We start from the raw sequence: 22,866 nt of genomic DNA, 5'->3' as shown, positions 1-22,866 counted from the left end.
TGAGCCGTACTCTAAGCCAGCCTACTCATGTTGCTCCCTCGCAGATGAGAATGCTTCTACTTAGTACTTCTATTAGGACTGCAATGTCTGTGTTGCATGGAGTTGCGGTAGTTAATTCTAACGTAACAAAATCAGTCATTGGGGCATGCACTAAATTGATGCATAGGCATCAGTGTCAATGTAGATTTTCCACTGGCTGGTGGGCAGAAAAACTGGATTTTATTGAAGACACGGAGGCTAATATTATGCAAAATCCTTTATTGCCACCACTATATACATCCGATGATCCTAGTACTGCCTTGACCTCCCTCTCTCTGAGATCTGTCCTGCTTTTACCTGTGTTGATCTTGTGATTTCTGTCCTATGATGTTTCCTCTCCCAAAGTCTCCTTAAAGATGGTTGTTGATGTACTTTTTTATTCTTGTTTACTGTTTTTCTCTTACCCTTCTGTTGTCTGTTCCCCCCGCAGCATGTGATTGTCACCCCGTGGGCGCGGCTGGCAAAACCTGTAATCAGACCACGGGCCAATGCCCCTGTAAAGATGGCGTGACTGGCATCACTTGCAATCGATGTGCCAAGGGCTACCAGCAAAGCCGATCGCCCATTGCCCCCTGCATAAGTATGTGGACCAATCTTTTTGAAATCTGTTGCATGGTTCAAAATAACCCAAAATTATCACCCACTAATTTCCTAACACATTCAGCACTTACTAATACAAGATTATGCATGTCTTACATCTAACTTGTGTGCTTGTATAGAATACTAACAGAAACTAGTTTTTGTAAAACCGAAGGCTCATCCACACATCAAATAAACCAGAAATCACAAATGTCTTTAAGGTATCCACCTTCAATGAGGCAGAGCTTCAGGGCGCTTTTATAAAGGATTGTATTTAGAGCTGCATTACAGTCAATGCGATTATTATAATTTCATTTTTTACTTCATTATTCTTTATCAGTTTGATAACTCTCGACACGTGTTTCACTCTTATTATAGCTCTTATTGCAAATGGTGGAATTCAGTTGAATACACTTGCCCATTCAGGGTTATATTAACAAAGTACCTGTTGGTTTAACACCTATTTCTAACAAAGGACGTCAACCCTTGGTGAACTGCTGTCGGGTCAATGGAATCCACAGAATAAATTCATATACACCGGGCAGCAACCACAAATGCCTTTCATGTGTGTGCCACAAGTAAGGCAGAGCAGGAAATGCAATTTTTCCTTTGAATCTTCTGCTGCATTATAGCCAATGTAGTAGGCTTATTTCTCAATAGAAAACATATTAACATTGGCAGAGTAGGCTCATAATTTCTACAATTAATGCCAGTGTCTTTTACATTTATGCTCAGAAATGATTTATTCACTGACAAGACCACAATAGCGCACAACTAAAATATGAAATTTGGAATGTATGCCTCCCAATGAATTCCGAGTTGGAGAACTAGTGAGGACCAGCATTTTGACAAAAGAATGATTATTTTGGTATGATGGTTTTAGAATACCATAAGATAAGATGTCAAAAAGGGAGAGGATATGGCTGACGGCTAGCCAACCTCGAAACTGGGGACCGGGGTTTGAGTCTCGGCTACGATCATCCTGGGATTCTGGGCAAATCTCTTAATCTCCCCGTGCCCAACAAAAATGAATGTGTCCTTTTGTAATGCAACTGGTGCTCTGATACCCGATACCTTTGGGTCAAGTTCGTGCTATACAAAACTCCGGGGGGAAAAGAACACCAGCATTGCAGTCATTTGACATTAGAAACGTAATATTTAAAAAAATGAAATGCATGTTTATCAATCAGCTCTGTGACTGGATCTTTCTTAAACGGCATGCTCGTGGCAGGGACAATCTTAGGGAGATTCTTTGGAGCTCTGAGTGTAGATGAGAGGGATACCTTTCGCAATCCACGATGCTTACTGCCTGTGTGAGTAGTAGCGGGAGTAGGAGTTGCCTTTGGAGCTGGTAGAGGACCTCCTGCCAGCTTGCACAAGCAGACATAGGCTTTGGGGCAGGGAGCCATATACAAGGGGATGGGAGACATGGGAAACGGTGTTAGAGTGTAAGACACAGATATCAGGGCAGGGAGATTCGGATGATGAGAGATGGATATTTGGACACTGGGAAAGGCCAACGTGAATGCTAGGGCAGGAAGACTTAGATGCAGGGACAGGGAGACTAAGAAGCAGGGAGACTGAGAAGCAGGGGCAGGGAGACTGAGAAGCAGGGGCAGGGAGACTGAGAAGAAGGGGCAGGGAGACTGAGATGCATGGACAGGGAGACTAAGATGCAGGGACAGGGAGACTAAGAAGCAGGGACAGGGAGACTAAGAAGCAGGGACAGGGAGACTAAGAAGCAGGGACAGGGAGACTAAGAAGCAGGGGCAGGGAGACTGAGATGGAGGGACAGAGAGACCCAGTTGCTGGAGCAGGGAGACTTAGATTCTGGGACAGGGAGATTTAGCTGCAGGGACAGGGAGACTGAGATACAGGGGCAGAAAGACAGAGATGCAGGGGCAGGGAGACAGAGATGCAGGGGCAGGGAGACTGAGATGCAGGGGCAGGGAGACTGAGATGCAGGGGCAGGGAGACTGAGATGCAGGGGCAGGGAGACTGAGATGCAGGGACAGGGAGACTAAGATGCAGGGACAGGGAGACTGAGATGCAGGGACAGGGAGACAGAGATGCAGGGACAGGGAGACAGAGATGCAGGGGTAGGGAGACAGAGATGCAGGGGCAGGGAGACAGAGATGCATGGGCAGGGAGACAGATGCAGGGATAGGGAGACCGATGCAGGGGCAGGGAGACAGATGCTGGAGCAGGGAGACTTAGATTCTGGGACAGGGAGATTTAGCTGCAGGGACAGGGAGACTGAGATGCAGGGGCAGAAAGACAGAGATGCAGGGGCAAAAAGACAGAGATGCAGGGAGACAGAGATGCAGGGGCAAGGAGACTGCGATGCAGGGGCAGGGAGACTGATGCAGGGGCAGGGAGACTGATGCAGGGGCAGGGAGACTGATGCAGGGGCAGGGAGACTGATGCAGGGGCAGGGAGACTGATGCAGGGGCAGGGAGACTGATGCAGGGGCAGGGAGACTGATGCAGGGGCAGGGAGACTGATGCAGGAGCAGGGAGACGGATGCAGGGGCAGGGAGACAGATGCAGGGCAGGGAGACAGAGATGCAGGGGCAGAGAGACAGAGATGCAGGGGCAGGAAGACAGATGCAGGGTCAGGGAGACAGATGCAGGGGCAGGGAGACAGATGCAGGGGCAGGAAGACAGATGCAGGGGCAGGAAGACTTAGATGCAGGAGCAGGGAGACTTAGATGCAGGAGCAGGGAAACTTAGATGCAGGGAGACTGAGATGCAGGGACAGGAAGACTGAGAAGCAGGGAGACTGAGATGCAGGGGCAGGAAGACTTAGATGCAGGGGCAGGGAGACTAAGATGCAGGGACAGGGGATCTTAGATGCAGGGGCAGGGAGACTTAGATGCCGGGGCAGGAGGACATTAAGTAAGAATGGCATGGCTTGAGATGCAGGGGCAGGGAGACTGAGATGCAGTGGCAGGGATAGTTAGATGCAGGGGCAGGGAGACTAAGATGCAGGGACATAGAAACTTAAATGCAGAGACAGAGAGACCCAGATGCTGGAGCAGGGAGACTTAGGTGCTGGAGCAGGGAGATTTAGATGCAGGGACAGGGAGATTAAGATGCAGGGACAGGGAGATTAAGATCTTGGGGCAGGGAGACAGATGCAGGGGCAGGGAGACAGATGCAGGGGCAGGGAGATGCAGGGGCAGGGAGGTGCAGGGGCAGGGAGACAGATGCGGGGGCAGGGAGACAGATGCAGGGGCAGGGAGACAGATGCAGGGGCAGGGAGATGCAGGGGCAGGGAGACAGGTGCAAGGGCAGGGAGACAGATGCAGGGGCAGGGAGACTTAGATGCTGGGGCAGTGAAAGTGAGATGCAGGGAGACGTAGATACTGGGACAGGAAGACTCAGATGCTGGAGCAGGGAGACTTAGATTCTGGGGAAGAATGACTCAGATGCTGGAGCAGGGAGACTTAGATTCTGGGGCAGGAAGACTCAGATGCTGAAGCAGGAAGATTTAGATGCATGGACAGGGAGATTAAGATCCTGGAGCAGGGAGACTGAGATGCTGGGGCAGGGAGACTGAGATAAAGGGACAGAGAGACTCAGATGCTGGAGCAGGGAGACTCAGATGCTGGAGCAGGGAGACTTAGATGCTGGAGCAGGGAGACTTAGAATCTGGGACAGGGAGATTTGGATGCAGAGAGATTAAGATCCCGGAGCAGGGAGACGCTGGGATAGGGAGACTGAGATGCAGGGGCAGGGAGACTGCGATGCTGGGGCAGGGAAACAGATGCAGGGGTAGGGAAACAGATGCAGGGGCAGGGAGACTTAGATGCTGGGTCAGGGAGACTGAAATGCAGGGACAGGGAGACTGAAATGCAGGGACAGGGAGACTGAAATGCAGGGGCAGGGAGACTTAGATGCAGGGACAAGGAGACCCATATGCTGGAGCAGGGAGACTTAGATGCAGGGACAGGGAGAATGAAATGCAGGGACAGGGAGAATGAAATGCAGGGGCAGGGAGAATGAGATGCAGGGGCAGGGAGAATGAGATGCAGGGACAGGGAGAACCAGTTTCTGGATCATAGATGCTGGAGCAGGATGACTCAGATGCTGGAGCTGGAAGACTCAGAGACTTCGATTCTGGGGCAGGAAGACTCAGATGCTGGAGCAGAGAGACTTAGATTCTGGGGCAGGAAGACTCGGATCCTGGAGCAGGGAGATTTAGATGCAGGGACAGGGAGATTAAGATCCTGGAGCAGGGAGATTGAGAGGCTGGAGCAGGGAGACTGAGATGCTGGGGCAGGGAGACTTAGATGCTGGGGCAGGGAGACAAATGCAGGGGCAGGGAGACTTAGATGCTGGGGCAGGGAGAGTGAGATGCTGGGGAAGGGAGACTGAGATGCAGGGACAGGGAGACTGAGATGCAGGGACAGGGAGACTGAGATGCAGGGACAGAGAGACTGAGATGCAGGGACAGAGAGACTGAGATACAGGGACAGGGAGATTTGGATGCAGAGAGATTAAGATCCTGGAGCAGGGAGAAGTAGATACTGGGATAGGGAGACTGAGATGCAGGGACAGGGAGACTGAGTTGCAGGGACAGGGAAACATATGCTGGGGCAGTGAGACTTAGATGCAGGGACAGGGAGAGTGAGATGCAGGGTCAGGGAAACGTAGATACTGGGACAGGAAGACTCAGATGCTAGAGCAGGGAGACTCAGATGCTAGGGCAGGGAGACTAAGATGCAGGGGCAGGGAGACTAAGATGCATGGGCAGGGAGACTGAGATGCATGGGCAGGGAGACTGAGATGCAGGGGCAGGTAGACTGAGATGCAAGGGCAGGGAGACTGAGATGCAGGGGCAGGGAGACTGAGATGCAGGGGCAGGGAGACTGAGATGCAGGGGCAGGGAGACTTAGATGCAGGGACAGGGTGACCCAGATGTTTGAGCAGGGAGACTTAGATGCAGGGGCAAAGAGACAGAGATGCTGGGGCAAGGAGACGGAGATGCAGGGACAGGGAGACTGAGATGCAGGGGCACGGAGACGTAGATGCAGGGGCACGGAGACGTAGATGCAGGGGCAGGGAGACGTAGATGCAGGGGCAGGGAGATGTAGATGCTGGGGCAGGGAGATGTAGATGCTGGGTCAGAGAGACTGAAATGAGGGGACAGGGAGACTGAGATGCAGGGGCAGGGAGACTTAGATGCAGGGACAGGGAGACCAATATGCTGGAGCAGGAAGACTTAGATGCTGAGTCAGGGAGACTTAGATGCTGAGGCAGGGAGACTCAGATGATGGGGCAGGGAGACTGAGATGCGGGGGCAGGAAGACAAATGCAGGGAGACTTAGATGCTGGGGCAGGGAGAATGAGATGCAGGGAGACAGATGCTGGGGCAGAGAGACTGAGATGCAGGGACAGGGAGACTGGGATGCAGGGACAAGGAGACGTAGATGCAGGGGCAGGGAGATTTAGATGCTGGGGCAGGGATATTTAGATGCTGGGGCAGGGAGACGGAGGTGCAGGGGCAGGGAGACTGAGATGCAGGGGCAGGGAGACTGAGATGCAGGGGCAGGGAGACAGATGCAGGGGCAGGGAAACGTAGATGCAGGGGCAGGGAGACGTAAATGCTGGGGCAGGGAGACTGAAATGCAGGGACAGGGAGACTGAGATGCAGGGAGACTTAGATGCAGAGACAGTGTGACTCAGATGCTGGAGCAGGGAGATTTAGATGCTGGGGCAGGGAGTGTAGATACTAGGACAGGAAGACCCAGATGCTGGGGCAGGGAGACCCAGATGCTGGGGCAGGGAGACCCAGATGCTGGGGCAGGGAGACCCAGATGCTGGGGCAGGGAGACCCAGATGCTGGGGCAGGGAGACTGTGATGCAGGGGCAGGGAGACTGTGATGCAGGGGCAGGGAGACTGTGATGCAGGGGCAGGGAGACTGATGCAGGGACAGGGAGATTGAGAAGAAGGGACAGGGAGAAGTAGATACAGGGGCAGGGAGACTTAGATGCTGGGGCAGGGAGAGTGAGATGCTACGGCAGGGAGAGTAGGTACTGGGACAGGAAGACTCAGATGCTAGGGCAGGGAGACTGAGATGCAGGGGTACTCAGAAGCAGGGACAGGGGGAGTGAGATGTTGGGGCAGGGAGTGTGAGATACTGAGGCAGGGAGAGTGAGATACTGGGGCAGGGAGACTCAGACCCTGGAGCAGGGAGAGTAGATACTGGGACAGGCAAACTTGGAACCTGTGGAAGAGGGGCATGGGCTCTAGGGCAATAGAATATCTTTTTAATGTCACAGAGGCTGAATTTTTAATGTGTTAGTAGCACGGCTACTCGGGTGTAATTGGCACTTTTAAAAAAAACAATACCTGATTGGGGGGTTATTTCACGCCGACCCGAGGCTTGTGCTCTATTTTCCTCCTTCCCGCCCCGGTCCGATACGGTGATCAGCACCGTTGCACGGAGAACGAGGAAGGTTAGAGCCAGGCACTTCCGGTGGGCTGGGGGGGCGGTTAGCGGTCTAGTAGAGATTCCCTGGTGATTCTTTCAGGGATAAAAGTCGCCTGGATAACGGCCGCTTTGTGGTGAGCGGGCGGTGGCAGAGCCCTCGAACCGCTGTGCATTGCGCCTTATCTTTTTAATGTCACAGAGGCTGATTTTTTAATGTGTTAGGAGTGCGGCTACTCGGGTGTAATTGGCACTTTTTAAAAAACCAATACCTGATTGGGGACTTGCTTCACGCCGACCCTAGGCTTGTGCTCGATTTTCTTCCTTCCCGCCCCGGTCCGACGCGATGATCAGCACTGTTGCGCGGAGGGCGAGGAAGGGTAGAGCCAGGCACTTCCGGTGGGCTGGGGGGCCGGTTAGCGGTCTAGTGGTGATTACCTGGTGATTCTTTCAGGGATAAAAGTCACATGCTCAAGCGGACGCGCCAACGGCAAGCCCGTCTGCGCCCATCCGCGGCCGTGCGAGGACCGGGGCCAGAATCCCTGGTCGGACAGCGGTAAGAATACAGTGTAACTCGGCAGAGCTGCAGGCCATGTGCCCCGTATAGCTAGCGGTTGTAGGCACAGTATGATGGTCAATCAAGATGGAGCCTGTAGCAACTGCTCTTTTAAGTGGAATATTGATTGTAGAAAGCAGACAGGGAGCTTTGAACTGAACTGTGGCCTATTGAATTGTAGATCCTTAAATAAGCATAAAATAGAAATCTTTGACTTGCTCTCAGAGGGAAAGCTTGATCTTCTGTTTCTTACGGAGACGTGGCTAGACCCTGATTCTGAGCCAGATATTCTAGAGGCACTACCCCCTGGCTACACTGTAGCTAGAATTGATAGGGCGACAGGAAGAGGAGGAGGGATAGCTGTCATTTTCAAACTCCCCCTCCAATGTTTCCTTGAACCATTCACGATTAGTGATAGTGAAGTGGGCTCCTTCACAATCAAAATTAGCCCTAACCTTACGGTGAAGGGGCTACTGGTCTATAGACCACCTGGTCCCCTTACACGCTTTTTGCCCAGTCTGGTCGAGGGTATTACCCATTTGGCCATAAGACATGATAAGCTTCTCCTATTGGGCGATTTGAATCTCCATCTGGAGGACTCTCCGAAAAAGGGGGCCACTGACTTACGCCAGGACCTACTGTCGCTCCTTTTGAGCTTGAAATCCTGTGCTCCTACACATCAGCACGGGCACTTATTGGATCCCGTGTTTGCCAACTGGGAGGATGTAGAAGTATACTAGTAGTGGGGAGCTCGCACAGCTAGGTTGAACCAAATAACGGGGTTGTGATGAATTATGGTGTGCTGCTGGGGGAAACACTGTCTGGCCAGGCAGTGTGAAGTGAACGAACTGGAAAGTAGCTCTCCCGCCTAGGGAGAGGACGCCCCTGCGCACAACTTGAAAGGGACCATGTGGTCTAGTTCAATAAACAAATATTCTGTAGTTTATGTTCATAGCGGAAATATCCAGCTTTCCGAATTTATTTAAACGTCTTAAAGGTGCATCACTGTTTGTGATATGTGTCAACAGTTGTAATCCAAACAGGGTACATGAATTAAGGAGTGTTCATTATCACACAACCCAATGCATTTCGGGCGAAGCCCATCGTCAGGGGATTACTCTACAACAAAAAACAAAAGGTTCAGGCTGTAATCGCATATATATGCAGAAAAATAACACACACGATGAATATGCAGTGTTCCAGAAACGAGGGTCGAAAAATAGGTTAGAGGGATGTGCCATTAAGAAACCGAAACCAGGGAGATTAAAGTTGTCATGTGCTCCTATGGAAAAAAGTTGCTGAACGTGGTTCCCAGGGTGGAAAGAATAAGAATAGAAGAAAATCCGTGCCGATTATAAAAAGGTACTATTCGTGCAACATGCGTATGCAGTAGCGGTGATGTAAGACACGCAGTGTCTGCCAGAGAATGAAAATCGGTAACACCCGTTAGTGAGAAAGATAGGAAGGTCCCGGGAAGGGTACTTACTAGTGTGATAACTACGCGAGGACTCCCCAGAGTTCTGTGGTGATTAGCAAACGGAGGGTGGGGAATCAGAATAGAAATACGTAGTGCTGAACATAGAAAGAGGACTAAACGGCCCGAAAGGTCGATCAAAAATGTGTAAGCGCCATGTTGTAAGGTGTAAACAAACGATAGATGCGTGAATCAAAGGTAGAGGGGTGAGGTGACAGAATGAAATAAACCAAAACTTCAGAGTGTATAACAGAGAATGAGGAGGTCAGGTTATAAATAACAGAAATTCAATGCGATCATTAAGCCCCAAGGGGACCATCGTAGACAAATAACGGATCCAAAAGTTCTCCCGTTTAAGTAGATAGTTCTTATTGTTCAACGTAATGGGGACTTGTTCCAATATTTGATATTTAAGTTGCGCCACTGAGTGTCTGTTTTCCAAGAAGTGGGTAGCCACAGTAGATTTCAAGTTCTCAGTGCGAATATTGCTCTTATGCTCTAAGATCCTGGTGCGGATCTTCCTTTCCGTATGGCCGACGTAACATTTACCACATGGGCATTTTAAGACATATATAACGTTCTTACTGTTACATGTGGCATTCACTTTCAACTTTATAGGATTGCCTTTCATGGGATGGTTGATCACGTTGCCAAGGATACAGTTATTGCAATTACTGCAATTATGACAGGGTTTGAGGCCCGTGTAGGTGACGTTGGTCTTGGGTCCACTGGTTTGATTAAGGATCTCCTTGAGGTTCTTTCCTCTGGTAAATGCGAAGATGGGAGGCTGGTTGAACAATCCTTTAAAATCAGGTTCCAATCTCAGGATAGACCAATGTTTGCGAATGATTTTCTGAAAGTGAGTGGACGCTTTAGAGAATTTGGAGACCACCACCATGCGGTCAGAAGGTGTCTTCTGTTTAGGTTGTAACAACGAGGCTCTAGTGCATTTTTCACTCCTCTGGATTGCCATGTCAAGTATGGGGGTGGGGTATCCACGTGCTCGGAGGCGTTCCAAGACTGTTTTGATTTGGGTTTTGCTCTCATCAGGTTTTGAGACTATTCTTTTTACTCGTAGTATCTGAGCATACGGTAAGTTGTTCTTGAGTCCCATGCGGTGGAAGCTCTGGTAATGTAAAGTCGAATTTCTGTCAGTAGGTTTTCGAAAAATGGTAGTGGACCAATCACCTAGTTCTCTCAGTGTTTTTACGTCCAGATAATGGACGCAGGTGGCACTGTAATCCCATGTAAATTGTATCCATTGTGTGATGTTATTCCAGGTGTCAAGGAAGGTAACAAGAGTTTCAGTGGTGCCTGCCCATAGGAGAAAGATATTGTCAATGTAACGGAGGTATAACCGGCCATGTTCTCGCCAGTTTTCTTGGCTAAGGATGTGAGTTTCTTTGAAGATTCGCATGAATGTATTGGCGTAGCAAGGAGCCGCCGAATTTCCCATGGCCGTGCCGTTGAGTTGTAAAAACCATTGGTCAAAGACGGTAAAATAGCTGTGATATAGTGTAAATATGGTAAGCTCCATCAAAAACACTTTGAAGTCATGATCAAGATCAGATTGGGCCAAGGTTCTTTCAATGGCTTCTATCCCTCCGTCATGGGGGATCGAGGTGTATAAGGAACAAACATCCACTGTACACATGATTAAATTAGAATCTTTGAGTTGGTTCATGACTGGTTCCAATTTCAGCAAGAAATCGGTAGTGTCCTTTACAAAGGAATCTGATGTAATCACAAATGGTTGGAGATATTTGTCCAAGAATTTTCCCACGTTTTCGTGGATGCTACTTCTCGTCGACACAATGGGCCGGAAGGGAGGATTAGTCGGGTGTTTGTGTAATTTCGGTAGCATATACAGTACCGGTGGTTTTGGGTTGTTAGGTGTTAGATATCTCTTCGTTCTGTCATTAAAACGCCTCAGAGCACGTGGATACCCCACCCCCATACTTGACATGGCAATCCAGAGGAGTGAAAAATGCACTAGAGCCTCGTTGTTACAACCTAAACAGAAGACACCTTCTGACCGCATGGTGGTGGTCTCCAAATTCTCTAAAGCATCCACTCACTTTCAGAAAATCATTCGCAAACATTGGTCTATCCTGAGATTGGAACCTGATTTTAAAGGATTGTTCAACCAGCCTCCCATCTTCGCATTTACCAGAGGAAAGAACCTCAAGGAGATCCTTAATCAAACCAGTGGACCCAAGACCAACGTCACCTACACGGGCCTCAAACCCTGTCATAATTGCAGTAATTGCAATAACTGTATCCTTGGCAACGTGATCAACCATCCCATGAAAGGCAATCCTATAAAGTTGAAAGTGAATGCCACATGTAACAGTAAGAACGTTATATATGTCTTAAAATGCCCATGTGGTAAATGTTACGTCGGCCATACGGAAAGGAAGATCCGCACCAGGATCTTAGAGCATAAGAGCAATATTCGCACTGAGAACTTGAAATCTACTGTGGCTACCCACTTCTTGGAAAACAGACACTCAGTGGCGCAACTTAAATATCAAATATTGGAACAAGTCCCCATTACGTTGAACAATAAGAACTATCTACTTAAACGGGAGAACTTTTGGATCCGTTATTTGTCTACGATGGTCCCCTTGGGGCTTAATGATCGCATTGAATTTCTCTGTTATTTATAACCTGACCTCCTCATTCTCTGTTATACACTCTGAAGTTTTGATTTATTTCATTCTGTCACCTCACCCCTCTACCTTTGATTCACGCATCTATCGTTTGTTTACGCCTTACACATTTTTGATCGACCTTTCGGGCCGTTTAGTCCTCTTTCTATGTTCAGCACTACGTATTTCTATTCTGATTCCCCACCCTCCGTTTGCTAATCACCACGGAACTCCGGGGAGTCCTCGCGTAGTTATCACACTAGTAAGTACCCTTCCCGGGACCTTCCTATCTTTCTCACTAACGGGTGTTACCGATTTTCATTCTCTGGCAGACACTGCGTGTCTTACATCACCGCTACTGCATACGCATGTTGCACGAATAGTACCTTTTTATAATCGGCACGGATTTTCTTCTATTCTTATTCTTTCCACCCTGGGAACCACGTTCAGCGACTTTTTTCCATAGGAGCACATGACAACTTTAATCTCCCTGGTTTCGGTTTCTTAATGGCACATCTCTCTAACCTATTTTTCGACCCTCGTTTCTGGAACACTGCATATTCATCGTGTGTGTTATTTTTCTGCATATATATGCGATTACAGCCTGAACCTTTTGTTTTTTGTTGTAGAGTAATCCCCTGACGATGGGCTTAGCCCGAAATGCATTGGGTTGTGTGATAATGAACACTCCTTAATTCATGTACCCTGTTTGGATTACAACTGTTGACACATATCACAAACAGTGATGCACCTTTAAGACGTTTAAATAAATTCGGAAAGCTGGATATTTCCGCTATGAACATAAACTACTGAATATTTGTTTATTGAACTAGACCACATGGTCCCTTTCAAGTTGTGCGCAGGGGCGTCCTCTCCCTAGGCGGGAGAGCTACTTTCCAGTTTGTTCACTTCACACTGCCTGGCCAGACAGTGTTTCCCCCAGCAGCACACCATAATTCATCACAACTCCGTTATTTGGTTCAACCTAGCTGTGCGAGCTCCCCACTACTAGTATATTTCTCCATTTTCTGTCCACAGACCTCAGCACGCTTTCACCATGAATTTCGAATCGGTCTCAGGCATGACCGATCAAAAAGCCAGTACTTTTGCCTACACCACTGATGATGCTGACAAGATCTACGGCATGATACAGGACGACATCACCTCCACGGGCAACACCCACAGTGCAGAGAGCAATCTTCGGCAATTACTCTACCTACTCAAAAAACAATCGAACCAAAAACTACACGCTAGTACCCTGATCCGGTACCATCGTGTCCAACGGATCCCTTGCGGCCTACGGGTCCCCTTAAAACCACTCCTATGTAAAAACAACACCAAATTTGTAGAACGCTGGTACTCTATTCTGAATAAATGTTCCCTCGATCTGATCTTATTGATCGTGGAAGAATTATCCAAAACTCTAGATGAACTCACACAAGAAATCACTAGCGTTAGGAAGGAACTAGACGATGCCCTGACCGATGAAGAACTCAAGAAAATGCTAGAGGATATTAACACACAACTAGACAAGCATATACGTGAAACACAAGAGAGAAAACTGAGAAAATTCAAAAGAGACACCATAGACTATAAACTCGGCGAGGTGTACACCTGGGCAGAGGTGTACGCCCGCCGACGTCCCAATAAACCTTACAATCCTTTCTCTGCAAATGAAACCTCATCCTCTGAAGATGATCAAAGAGCACGACCTACCCGGGCAAGATCGGATACTGATGCCCAGACTCCGAGTACTTCAACTGATCCTGCGGTTCATTTTTTAGAGTCAGGTCCCAACCAACAACAAGATCCCGGAGGGGAAAAACCCGCTGAGGAACCAGAAAAAACTCCGCCGATCACAAAAAGCAAAAAACCGAAAGGAAGACGCTGACCACCGACGACAATCTTGTCATTAACATTTCTTCCACCACACTGTCGGATGAAGAAATTAACATTCTACAGAAAGGACAATCCTTTGTCCCTACCACCAGTACCAACACATTGGAACTCGAAGTGAGCACATTCAAATTGATACGTAACATACGTCTGAAACATTACTTCCAAAACATCAGCCCTATCACCACTCAGGAGGAAGACATGCTTAGAGGACTACGACCCCACAGCACTTTTTTGGCTCCTCAAAGCCACAAAATAATTGACGCCTTCGAGAACTTGGTCAAACAAGAAATATTGAACCTTCCTTTCTTACAACCAGCTACACATGGGAACCTAACTCGCAAGGAGAGAAACATTCTTCAAAAAATCGCAGACAATCCTAACATCATTTGTCAAAATGCCGATAAAGGCGGTGCCCTTGTGATCATGGACACCACCTTCTACGAACAACAGGTCACAGCTCACATTGGGGATTCCAATACCTATGATGTCCTTCCGGGGGATCCAACCCGGGAATACACCAAAGACTTGATCACCATCATCAATCGGGCCTTTGAAAATGGCACCATTAATGACAGAACGAAGAGATATCTAACACCTAACAACCCAAAACCACCGGTACTGTATATGCTACCGAAATTACACAAACACCCGACTAATCCTCCCTTCCGGCCCATTGTGTCGACGAGAAGTAGCATCCACGAAAACGTGGGAAAATTCTTGGACAAATATCTCCAACCATTTGTGATTACATCAGATTCCTTTGTAAAGGACACTACCGATTTCTTGCTGAAATTGGAACCAGTCATGAACCAACTCAAAGATTCTAATTTAATCATGTGTACAGTGGATGTTTGTTCCTTATACACCCCGATCCCCCATGACGGAGGGATAGAAGCCATTGAAAGAGCCTTGGCCCAATCTGATCTTGATCATGACTTCAAAGTGTTTTTGATGGAGCTTACCATATTTACACTATATCACAGCTATTTTACCGTCTTTGACCAATGGTTTTTACAACTCAACGGCACGGCCATGGGAAATTCGGCGGCTCCTTGCTACGCCAATACATTCATGCGAATCTTCGAAGAAACTCACATCCTTAGCCAAGAAAACTGGCGAGAACATGGCCGGTTATACCTCCGTTACATTGACGATATCTTTCTCCTATGGGCAGGCACCACTGAAACTCTTGTTACCTTCCTTGACACCTGGAATAACATCACACAACGGATACAATTTACATGGGATTACAGTGCCACCTGCGTCCATTATCTGGACGTAAAAATACTGAGAGAACTAGGTGATTGGTCCACTACCATTTTTCGAAAACCTACTGACAGAAATTCGACTTTACATTACCAGAGCTTCCACCGCATGGGACTCAAGAACAACTTACCGTATGCTCAGATACTACGAGTAAAAAGAATAGTCTCAAAACCTGATGAGAGCAAAACCCAAATCAAAACAGTCTTGGAACGCCTCCGAGCACGTGGATACCCCACCCCCATACTTGACATGGCAATCCAGAGGAGTGAAAAATGCACTAGAGCCTCGTTGTTACAACCTAAACAGAAGACACCTTCTGACCTCATGGTGGTGGTCTCCAAATTCTCTAAAGCATCCACTCACTTTCAGAAAATCATTCGCAAACATTGGTCTATCCTGAGATTGGAACCTGATTTTAAAGGATTGTTCAACCAGCCTCCCATCTTCGCATTTACCAGAGGAAAGAACCTCAAGGAGATCCTTAATCAAACCAGTGGACCCAAGACCAACGTCACCTACACGGGCCTCAAACCCTGTCATAATTGCAGTAATTGCAATAACTGTATCCTTGGCAACGTGATCAACCATCCCATGAAAGGCAATCCTATAAAGTTGAAAGTGAATGCCACATGTAACAGTAAGAACGTTATATATGTCTTAAAATGCCCATGTGGTAAATGTTACGTCGGCCATACGGAAAGGAAGATCCGCACCAGGATCTTAGAGCATAAGAGCAATATTCGCACTGAGAACTTGAAATCTACTGTGGCTACCCACTTCTTGGAAAACAGACACTCAGTGGCGCAACTTAAATATCAAATATTGGAACAAGTCCCCATTACGTTGAACAATAAGAACTATCTACTTAAACGGGAGAACTTTTGGATCCGTTATTTGTCTACGATGGTCCCCTTGGGGCTTAATGATCGCATTGAATTTCTCTGTTATTTATAACCTGACCTCCTCATTCTCTGTTATACACTCTGAAGTTTTGGTTTATTTCATTCTGTCACCTCACCCCTCTACCTTTGATTCACGCATCTATCGTTTGTTTACACCTTACAACATGGCGCTTACACATTTTTGATCGACCTTTCGGGCCGTTTAGTCCTCTTTCTATGTTCAGCACTACGTATTTCTATTCTGATTCCCCACCCTCCGTTTGCTAATCACCACGGAACTCTGGGGAGTCCTCGCGTAGTTATCACACTAGTAAGTACCCTTCCCGGGACCTTCCTATCTTTCTCACTAACGGGTGTTACCGATTTTTATTCTCTGGCAGACACTGCGTGTCTTACATCACCGCTACTGCATACGCATGTTGCACGAATAGTACCTTTTTATAATCGGCACGGATTTTCTTCTATTCTTATTCTTTCCACCCTGGGAACCACGTTCAGCGACTTTTTTCCATAGGAGCACATGACAACTTTAATCTCCCTGGTTTCGGTTTCTTAATGGCACATCCCTCTAACCTATTTTTCGACCCTCGTTTCTGGAACACTGCATATTCATCGTGTGTGTTATTTTTCTGCATATATATGCGATTACAGCCTGAACCTTTTGTTTTTTGTTGTAGAGTAATCCCCTGACGATGGGCTTCGCCCGAAATGCATTGGGTTGTGTGATAATGAACACTCCTTAATTCATGTACCCTGTTTGGATTACAACTGTTGACACATATCACAAACAGTGATGCACCTTTAAGACGTTTAAATAAATTTGGAAAGCTGGATATTTCCGCTATGAACATAAACTACTGAATATTTGTTTATTGAACTAGACCACATGGTCCCTTTCAAGTTGTGCGCAGGGGCGTCCTCTCCCTAGGCGGGAGAGCTACTTTCCAGGATGTAGAAGTAACCACCCCCCTCCCTGTCCCCTGGTCGGACCATTTCCTGGTCCCCTTCGTGGTGAGGGTTCCAGAGATCGGAGTCCAGGAAAAACCCACATGCAGCCACCCTCGCAGGAAATGGAAAGATTTCTTGCGGGTTGATTTTAATAGAGCGCTAACCTTGGGTGGGCCCCCGGGGGGCACAGATAGTGAAACTGCCTGCCAAAATCTGGAGAGGCGCATAGATGATGCACTTAATAGTGCAGCCATGCTGCTTCCTAATAAGACTGTGGGCAGGGCACATAAATCAGCGCCTTGGTTCAACACAGCTTTGCACCGGGCAAAAGCTGAATGTAAACTCCTGGAAAGGCAATGGAGAAAGGGATTTTTGAGCAAGGATAGACTGGAATATATTGTAAAACGTAAAATATATTATGTACTCATTAGACGGGCAAAAGCCACTCACTACCAGGCCAGAATTGGGGCTGCGGAAAATTCTACTAAAGAACTCTTTAAATTCTATAAGGAGATCTCGTCCCTTGCAGCTACCGCCGCGCCTATTGCGGGCTCGGCGGAGTCATGCAACTGGATTGCAAACTATTTCTCGGAGAAAGTGGAGAAAATGTATTCCTCCTTCCCTGGGACCGTAAGGATGGGTAAGGAATTCGTGGAACAGATCGGAGGAGCGGGGGCAGGTCGGAGACTGGATAACTTTACTATTCCCTCCCATGAGCTACTCAGTAAAATCTGTCTAAGCATTAAGTCTGGCTCACCCAGAGACCCCGCCTCACCCAAGTTGTTGGGCGAGAGTCTGGTCATTCTTGAGCCCTATATAAGGCATGTTCTGGAGGTCTCGTTTAGATCACACACGGTGCCAGGGAGATGGAAAAAAGCTGTTGTTCTCCCACTCCAGAAGAAGCCAAACATCAGTCCGGACAAACTTGAAAATTTGCGACCTATCTCGCTTCTGCCTTACCTGGCTAAGGTGGCAGAGAAGGTAGTAAACCAACAGCTTATGACTCATGTTGAGGAATCCGGCCTTCTGCACCCGTCTCAATCGGGCTTCTGGGCGTTACATTCTACGGAGTCCGCATTACTCCTTGCCACGAAAGTCATCAGACAGGGGGCAGATGCTGGGCATTCTATGGCCTTGATTCTGCTGGACCTGAGCGCTGCCTTTGACACTGTGGCCCATTACATCTTGCTGCAGTGTCTAACAAGGGCGGTGTCTCAGGTCAAGCCCTAAAATGGGTGCAATCCTTTTTGACAGAGCGGAGCTTTCAGGTTAGACAGGGGGCGCACTACTCCAAGGACATCACATTGGAACTGGGTGTGCCACAGGGATCAGCCCTGAGTCCAACCCTGTTTAACCTATACGTAACCCCTCTGGCGGAGATAGCGGAAGGTTTCAGAATTAGGGTCGTCGCATATGCCGACGACACCCAGCTGGTTATCTCCCTATCACAGGCACCGGACTTGGAAGCCTCTAATTTCAGGGCATGCATGCAGGAGCTTGCCTCCTGGATGGCCAAGAACTGCCTGAAAATTAATGGTGACAAGACCGAGGTGCTTGTGGTAGGAGGGACTCCGTCAGGCTGGGCGTCGGCTTGGTGGCCTCCGAGCCTTGGCCCCACTCCTACACTATGCACCCAGGTGAAAAACCTTGGCGTATGGTTGGACTCCAATCTATCATATGAAATTTATACCAGATGTGTAGTGGGGACGTGTTTTGGAGTCCTTAAAAGCCTGCGGAAAACAATGGATCTCCTTCCTATAGAGGCTAGGAAGACGCTGGTACATGCCATCATAACATCTCGCCTAGACTATGGCAACATACTATATCTTGGCGCCACAGCCAAATGCTTTGGAAGATTGCAGGTTGTGCAGAATACAGCCGCACGGCTGGTGCTTATGCAACTTAGGAGGGCTGCCTCCAAAAGAGCCTTGGGCGCACTACACTGGCTCCCAGTTAGGAAAAGAGTGATGTTTAAGACGCATTGCATATGCCATGGCATCATCCAGGATACGGGTCCTTCTTATCTGAGGGATCTTGTTACCTGCTATATGCCCGGAAGGTCCCTTAGATCGAGTGGAACTGGCCTGTTGCTAGTACCGAAGGTTAAGAAGGCCAGAATGGGAGGCAAGTCCTTTCGGCTCCTGGCGGCTCAGAGCTGGAATAAGCTCCCTCCGTGCCTCTGGATGGAAACTTCTGAATTAAAGTTTAAGAAGGCTCTGAAAACCCATCTGTTCTCATGTTGATTAGGTGGGCTGTTTTTGGACGTGGTTTGAGGCTTTACCTTTTCTCTCACCCTAGCGAGGGGACACGCAGGTATGGTGTAACCATGCGCTTTATAAACTCCTTTATTATTTATTATAGAATAGGGAAACTCGGGTACTGGAACAGTGAGACATGGATACCCAGGTCCACATGCAGATAGTTGGAGAAAACGCAGACGTGGCGACAAGGTAACAGATATGGAGACCCGAAAAGTACAGTCACAGATAGAGAAGCACAGACACTGGCACAGGGAAAGCTACACTGGGACAGAGTTAGACGAACACAGGGCTGTGAGATGATGATAAAGGAGACCGAAGACATCATACTAAAGATTAGACAGTGAGGCTCTGATGCTTGGACAGTGAGATTCAGGTTCGGACTCAGGGAGACTTTGGAGGATGGAAAAGAGAAAATCAGACACTAGAATAAGAAGGCGGGAACACTGGAGACAGGAAAGCATGTGGACTGGGACAGGAAAACTGCACTGGGGGGGCAGTGATGCTCAAATATTTAGAAAGAGAAACAAGAACAACTGGACTGGAGACAAAAAACTTAGGGCTGAGAATCACTGAAAACACAGAACATCCTTGGTCTTGTTGTCTTTCTTTCTACTTCTCTCCCCTATATCAGCTTGCAGCTCTTTCAAAAATATATCCATTCTCCTTTGTGCTCTGGGGACTTTTTAGGTGCTTTTTTGGGAATGGCCAAACCCAGAAGTTTATAGGGGACCAGTGTGTTAAGTACCCCTCTCCCAAGCTCAGATTGAGACCCAAAGTCCATCCAACTCTCCTCACTTCCGGCACACAGAACGCTGTGATTGGAGATCGCTCGGTTTGCTTCCCTGAGTGATATGAAGCGGGAATGAACTGAGGAGGCTGTGAGGAAAAGGTGTTCAAATTCTGAAATCCAAAAAACTATGAACATGCACACTGGAAAAGGTTTAGTGACAGCTGCAGCTTTACCCTGCTTGGAATGACACACCCTCATTAATTAAGCAGCATAGTAGAGCAGCGTACAAAGTGGTGCCTAGACTCTGTGTGTCTTCAGAAGACGGGTTGCCTTTTTTCTGTCGGCTCAAACTCTTTAAGAGGGTAACCCTTATGAACCCTAGAGGCAACAAACAACAAGCATTTGCAATGCAATAGGTCTAGCATTTAAGCGAGTTTAAGCTATTGGCATTGTAAATAATAATGCCTTTTATTTAGTTTTTAAAAACGGAAACAAAAGTAAAAGGCATTGTCATTTACAATGTCAATAGCTCAAACTCACGTAAATGCGAGACCTGTTGCATTGCAAATGCTTGTTTTAGGACTTGTGCCCTGATGAGATGCCTAAATTAGCTGCCGCTGTGAGGGCCTGCGGAGAAGCTCAGCGCTATGTTTGAGTCCCAGCTACAACACTCCTGAATCACCACAGTGTGTTCAGTGGTCGGAAGCGAGTAGTCGTCCGGGCCACATTGTTGGCGTGGTAAAAATAAACTTCAGCAAACACTTGCACAAACAGAGCTTCCGCTTCCTTTAATGTGCAAAACGAGGCGCAGCCTTAATAAGTAACAACAGGAAAACCTTTCAAATGTTTCAGAGCGAAAATGCAGCTCTTGACACCTGGAGTGTGGTGGGGTGAGCTAACCGCATCTCGCACTCGAAGCCTGATGCAAGGTTTAGCAACATGAATGTCCGCTTCCTCTCACCTTGGAGATGCAGTTAAATCTAAATATAACTTACGACATTCGATGGGGGTAGTGCATTAAAGTCTTTAAAAGCGCACAGCATGAAAACAGAGGGAGGGCATTTGTTGGGAAGTTTCGTAGCGTGTGGTGATCACGCCCACATCTAAAACTGCCCGACCCCTCTTTGTTCTGCAAAAGCTAAAAAGTCAAACTCTCTAAACATCCGGAGGCTGTGCAGTGTCCCTGGTGGTATGGAAATAAATGTCCTCCTTATTCATTTGTTCGTGTGATGTTTCAGATACAAATGTTTCCGCAGTAAAAAAGATGTTGCAAACCTAATTAACAAGCTTCGACGCTTATCAGCGCCGCGCAAGTCTCTGCAGACTCCCCCTGCATTCCAGAGAGGCGCGCGATGCGATCCGGTCTATGCTGTGAAGAGAAGACCTGGCCGCGCGCACAACGTTATCCTATGGGGAAACACTGAGCGCGGCCAGGTCTTGTCTCCCTTCATCGTTCTCAGACTGCTGAGACGCCGACAATAGTTTTCGCTGCGAGACCTAAAAATGGACAGGAAAACGTCCTTTTTCCTCCTGGATAGGAAACTTTCAGTAATATTCTATGGACTGACCGCCATCTTTGGAATAGTAGATAATGAAGGTCATTCACGTCCCATTCTGGAAATCATAGCATCTCCTTCGCAAATGATGAAGCCCAAGTTTGATATATTTGTCCCAGCAGCGTACTCCCGGATCCATACACTGCCATTCCCAATCCACCCCACTAACAGCTGGTGCATTATCCCTATGGGCGCAGAACATCCCTATGGGTGCAGAACATCCCTATGGGTGCGGAACATACCTCCAAGCACAGACACCTCAGAATGGGCCAGAAGACACAGATGCCGAGCAGTGTTCTCAATGCGGCATCTCAGAAGATTCCCCTTGCAAATACACAGGCACTCCGGTAAGCTCCTGGCCCTCCGATTGGCACAGATGTAACATAGATCCTCCATTTTCAAGGCAGAGTACCATTCTTTCAGGGACTATTCCTGATCCAGACGTTCACTGAATGTGTTTGATTCATATCTGGACCAGCTGTGGTGGTATCCAGGGCTTCTGTATGAAACCATCTGATTTGAGCATCATTTTACAGGTCAGGAACTGATGTTGCCCAGTTCTTCATACCAGACTACTACCTTCGTTCCTATTTTAAATAACAGTCTGAATCCCTAGGTGGTCAAAGTGGAGTGGCTCTGGCCTCATCATGGTGTGTGATTGCGAGTTTGTCACAATCTGGGCCATAGTCACACTCAACACCTTGTTCCAGGTGCCTCTTCTTTAAGCTTCTTTGCTGGTGCAGAATTCACCAACTCTAGGGAGATTGGGGATGTCCTTGCCTCCTTCATGAATCTGGTTTCACAAGGTAATGGCCATGTCGTTTGCAGAGCACACAAATGTGTCATTGTACAGCCTGGTGACTGGAGAATGTTTTGGCCCTCTGGAGTTCTTTAAATATATAGGCACCTTAGTTGGCAGAAAGCAGGAGATCATCCCAGGATGAGATATTCCGTGTAGGAGGAGAGGCGTGGAAGCCTTGGCAATCACTAATGCAAAGGAATAACTTTGGCAGGAAGGGCATACCTGGGAGGTCTCTAGGCCTGCAGAGTGAGCACCGCCCCAGCATTCTGCAGTCAAGTTGTGGGTGACACCTGGGCCTTAACCACTTGGACTATTAGGCTATATAATGAGATTTCCATTGAAATGAATGGGCAGTGCATGACAAGTTACCCTTGTCATTAGCATCCAAGTGGTTAAAGTGAAAATCAATTCCACTGTGACACGAAAACATGGAGAGCTATTTCGTAACACGATATCTCGGATTATACGAAAAGGTGGCAGCGAGGCAGGGTTTCTATTCGACCCAGGTTTGCTTTGATGATTTGACTAAGCACTGTATATACTGACAGTAAACCACAAACACCCCAAAGAGGGGCACATATCTCCGTTTGCACAATGACCAAAAAAGCAGGGGTTGTCCAGGGTGCACAACCCCCGTTGCCCAGTAAGGGATAAATTTTTCCTCTGCGTAACAATCTAGTAAGGCAATACACGCTACCCAGAGTCCACAAGACCCCAGTAAAGCACAAGTGTGCAGATAGCACTAAGCCCCCATGAAGCACACATGA

At 47.9% G+C, this 22,866-nt stretch overlaps 1 protein-coding gene across 2 annotated transcripts in view; it reads left to right on the top strand.

Moving 5' to 3' along the window:
* NTN1 (netrin 1) overlaps positions 1-22,866 on the top strand; it is a 464,858-nt gene that overhangs the window by 301,252 nt on the left and 140,740 nt on the right. The window contains exon 4 of one of the 2 annotated variants that reach the window (XM_086930627.1): positions 470-619. The exons of the other annotated variant lie outside the window; for it this stretch is intronic. Coding sequence (XP_086786753.1) covers positions 470-619 — 150 coding nt within the window. The remainder of the gene's footprint in view (positions 1-469; positions 620-22,866) is intronic. 2 annotated transcript variants of the gene reach the window in all.

The sequence above is a fragment of the Lissotriton vulgaris genome, chromosome 7 (assembly GCF_964263255.1).
Source record: "Lissotriton vulgaris chromosome 7, aLisVul1.2, whole genome shotgun sequence".
NCBI lineage: Eukaryota > Metazoa > Chordata > Amphibia > Caudata > Salamandridae > Lissotriton > Lissotriton vulgaris.
The sequence above is the reverse complement of the archived record's forward strand: the minus strand, read 5'-3'. Positions and strand labels throughout refer to the sequence as shown.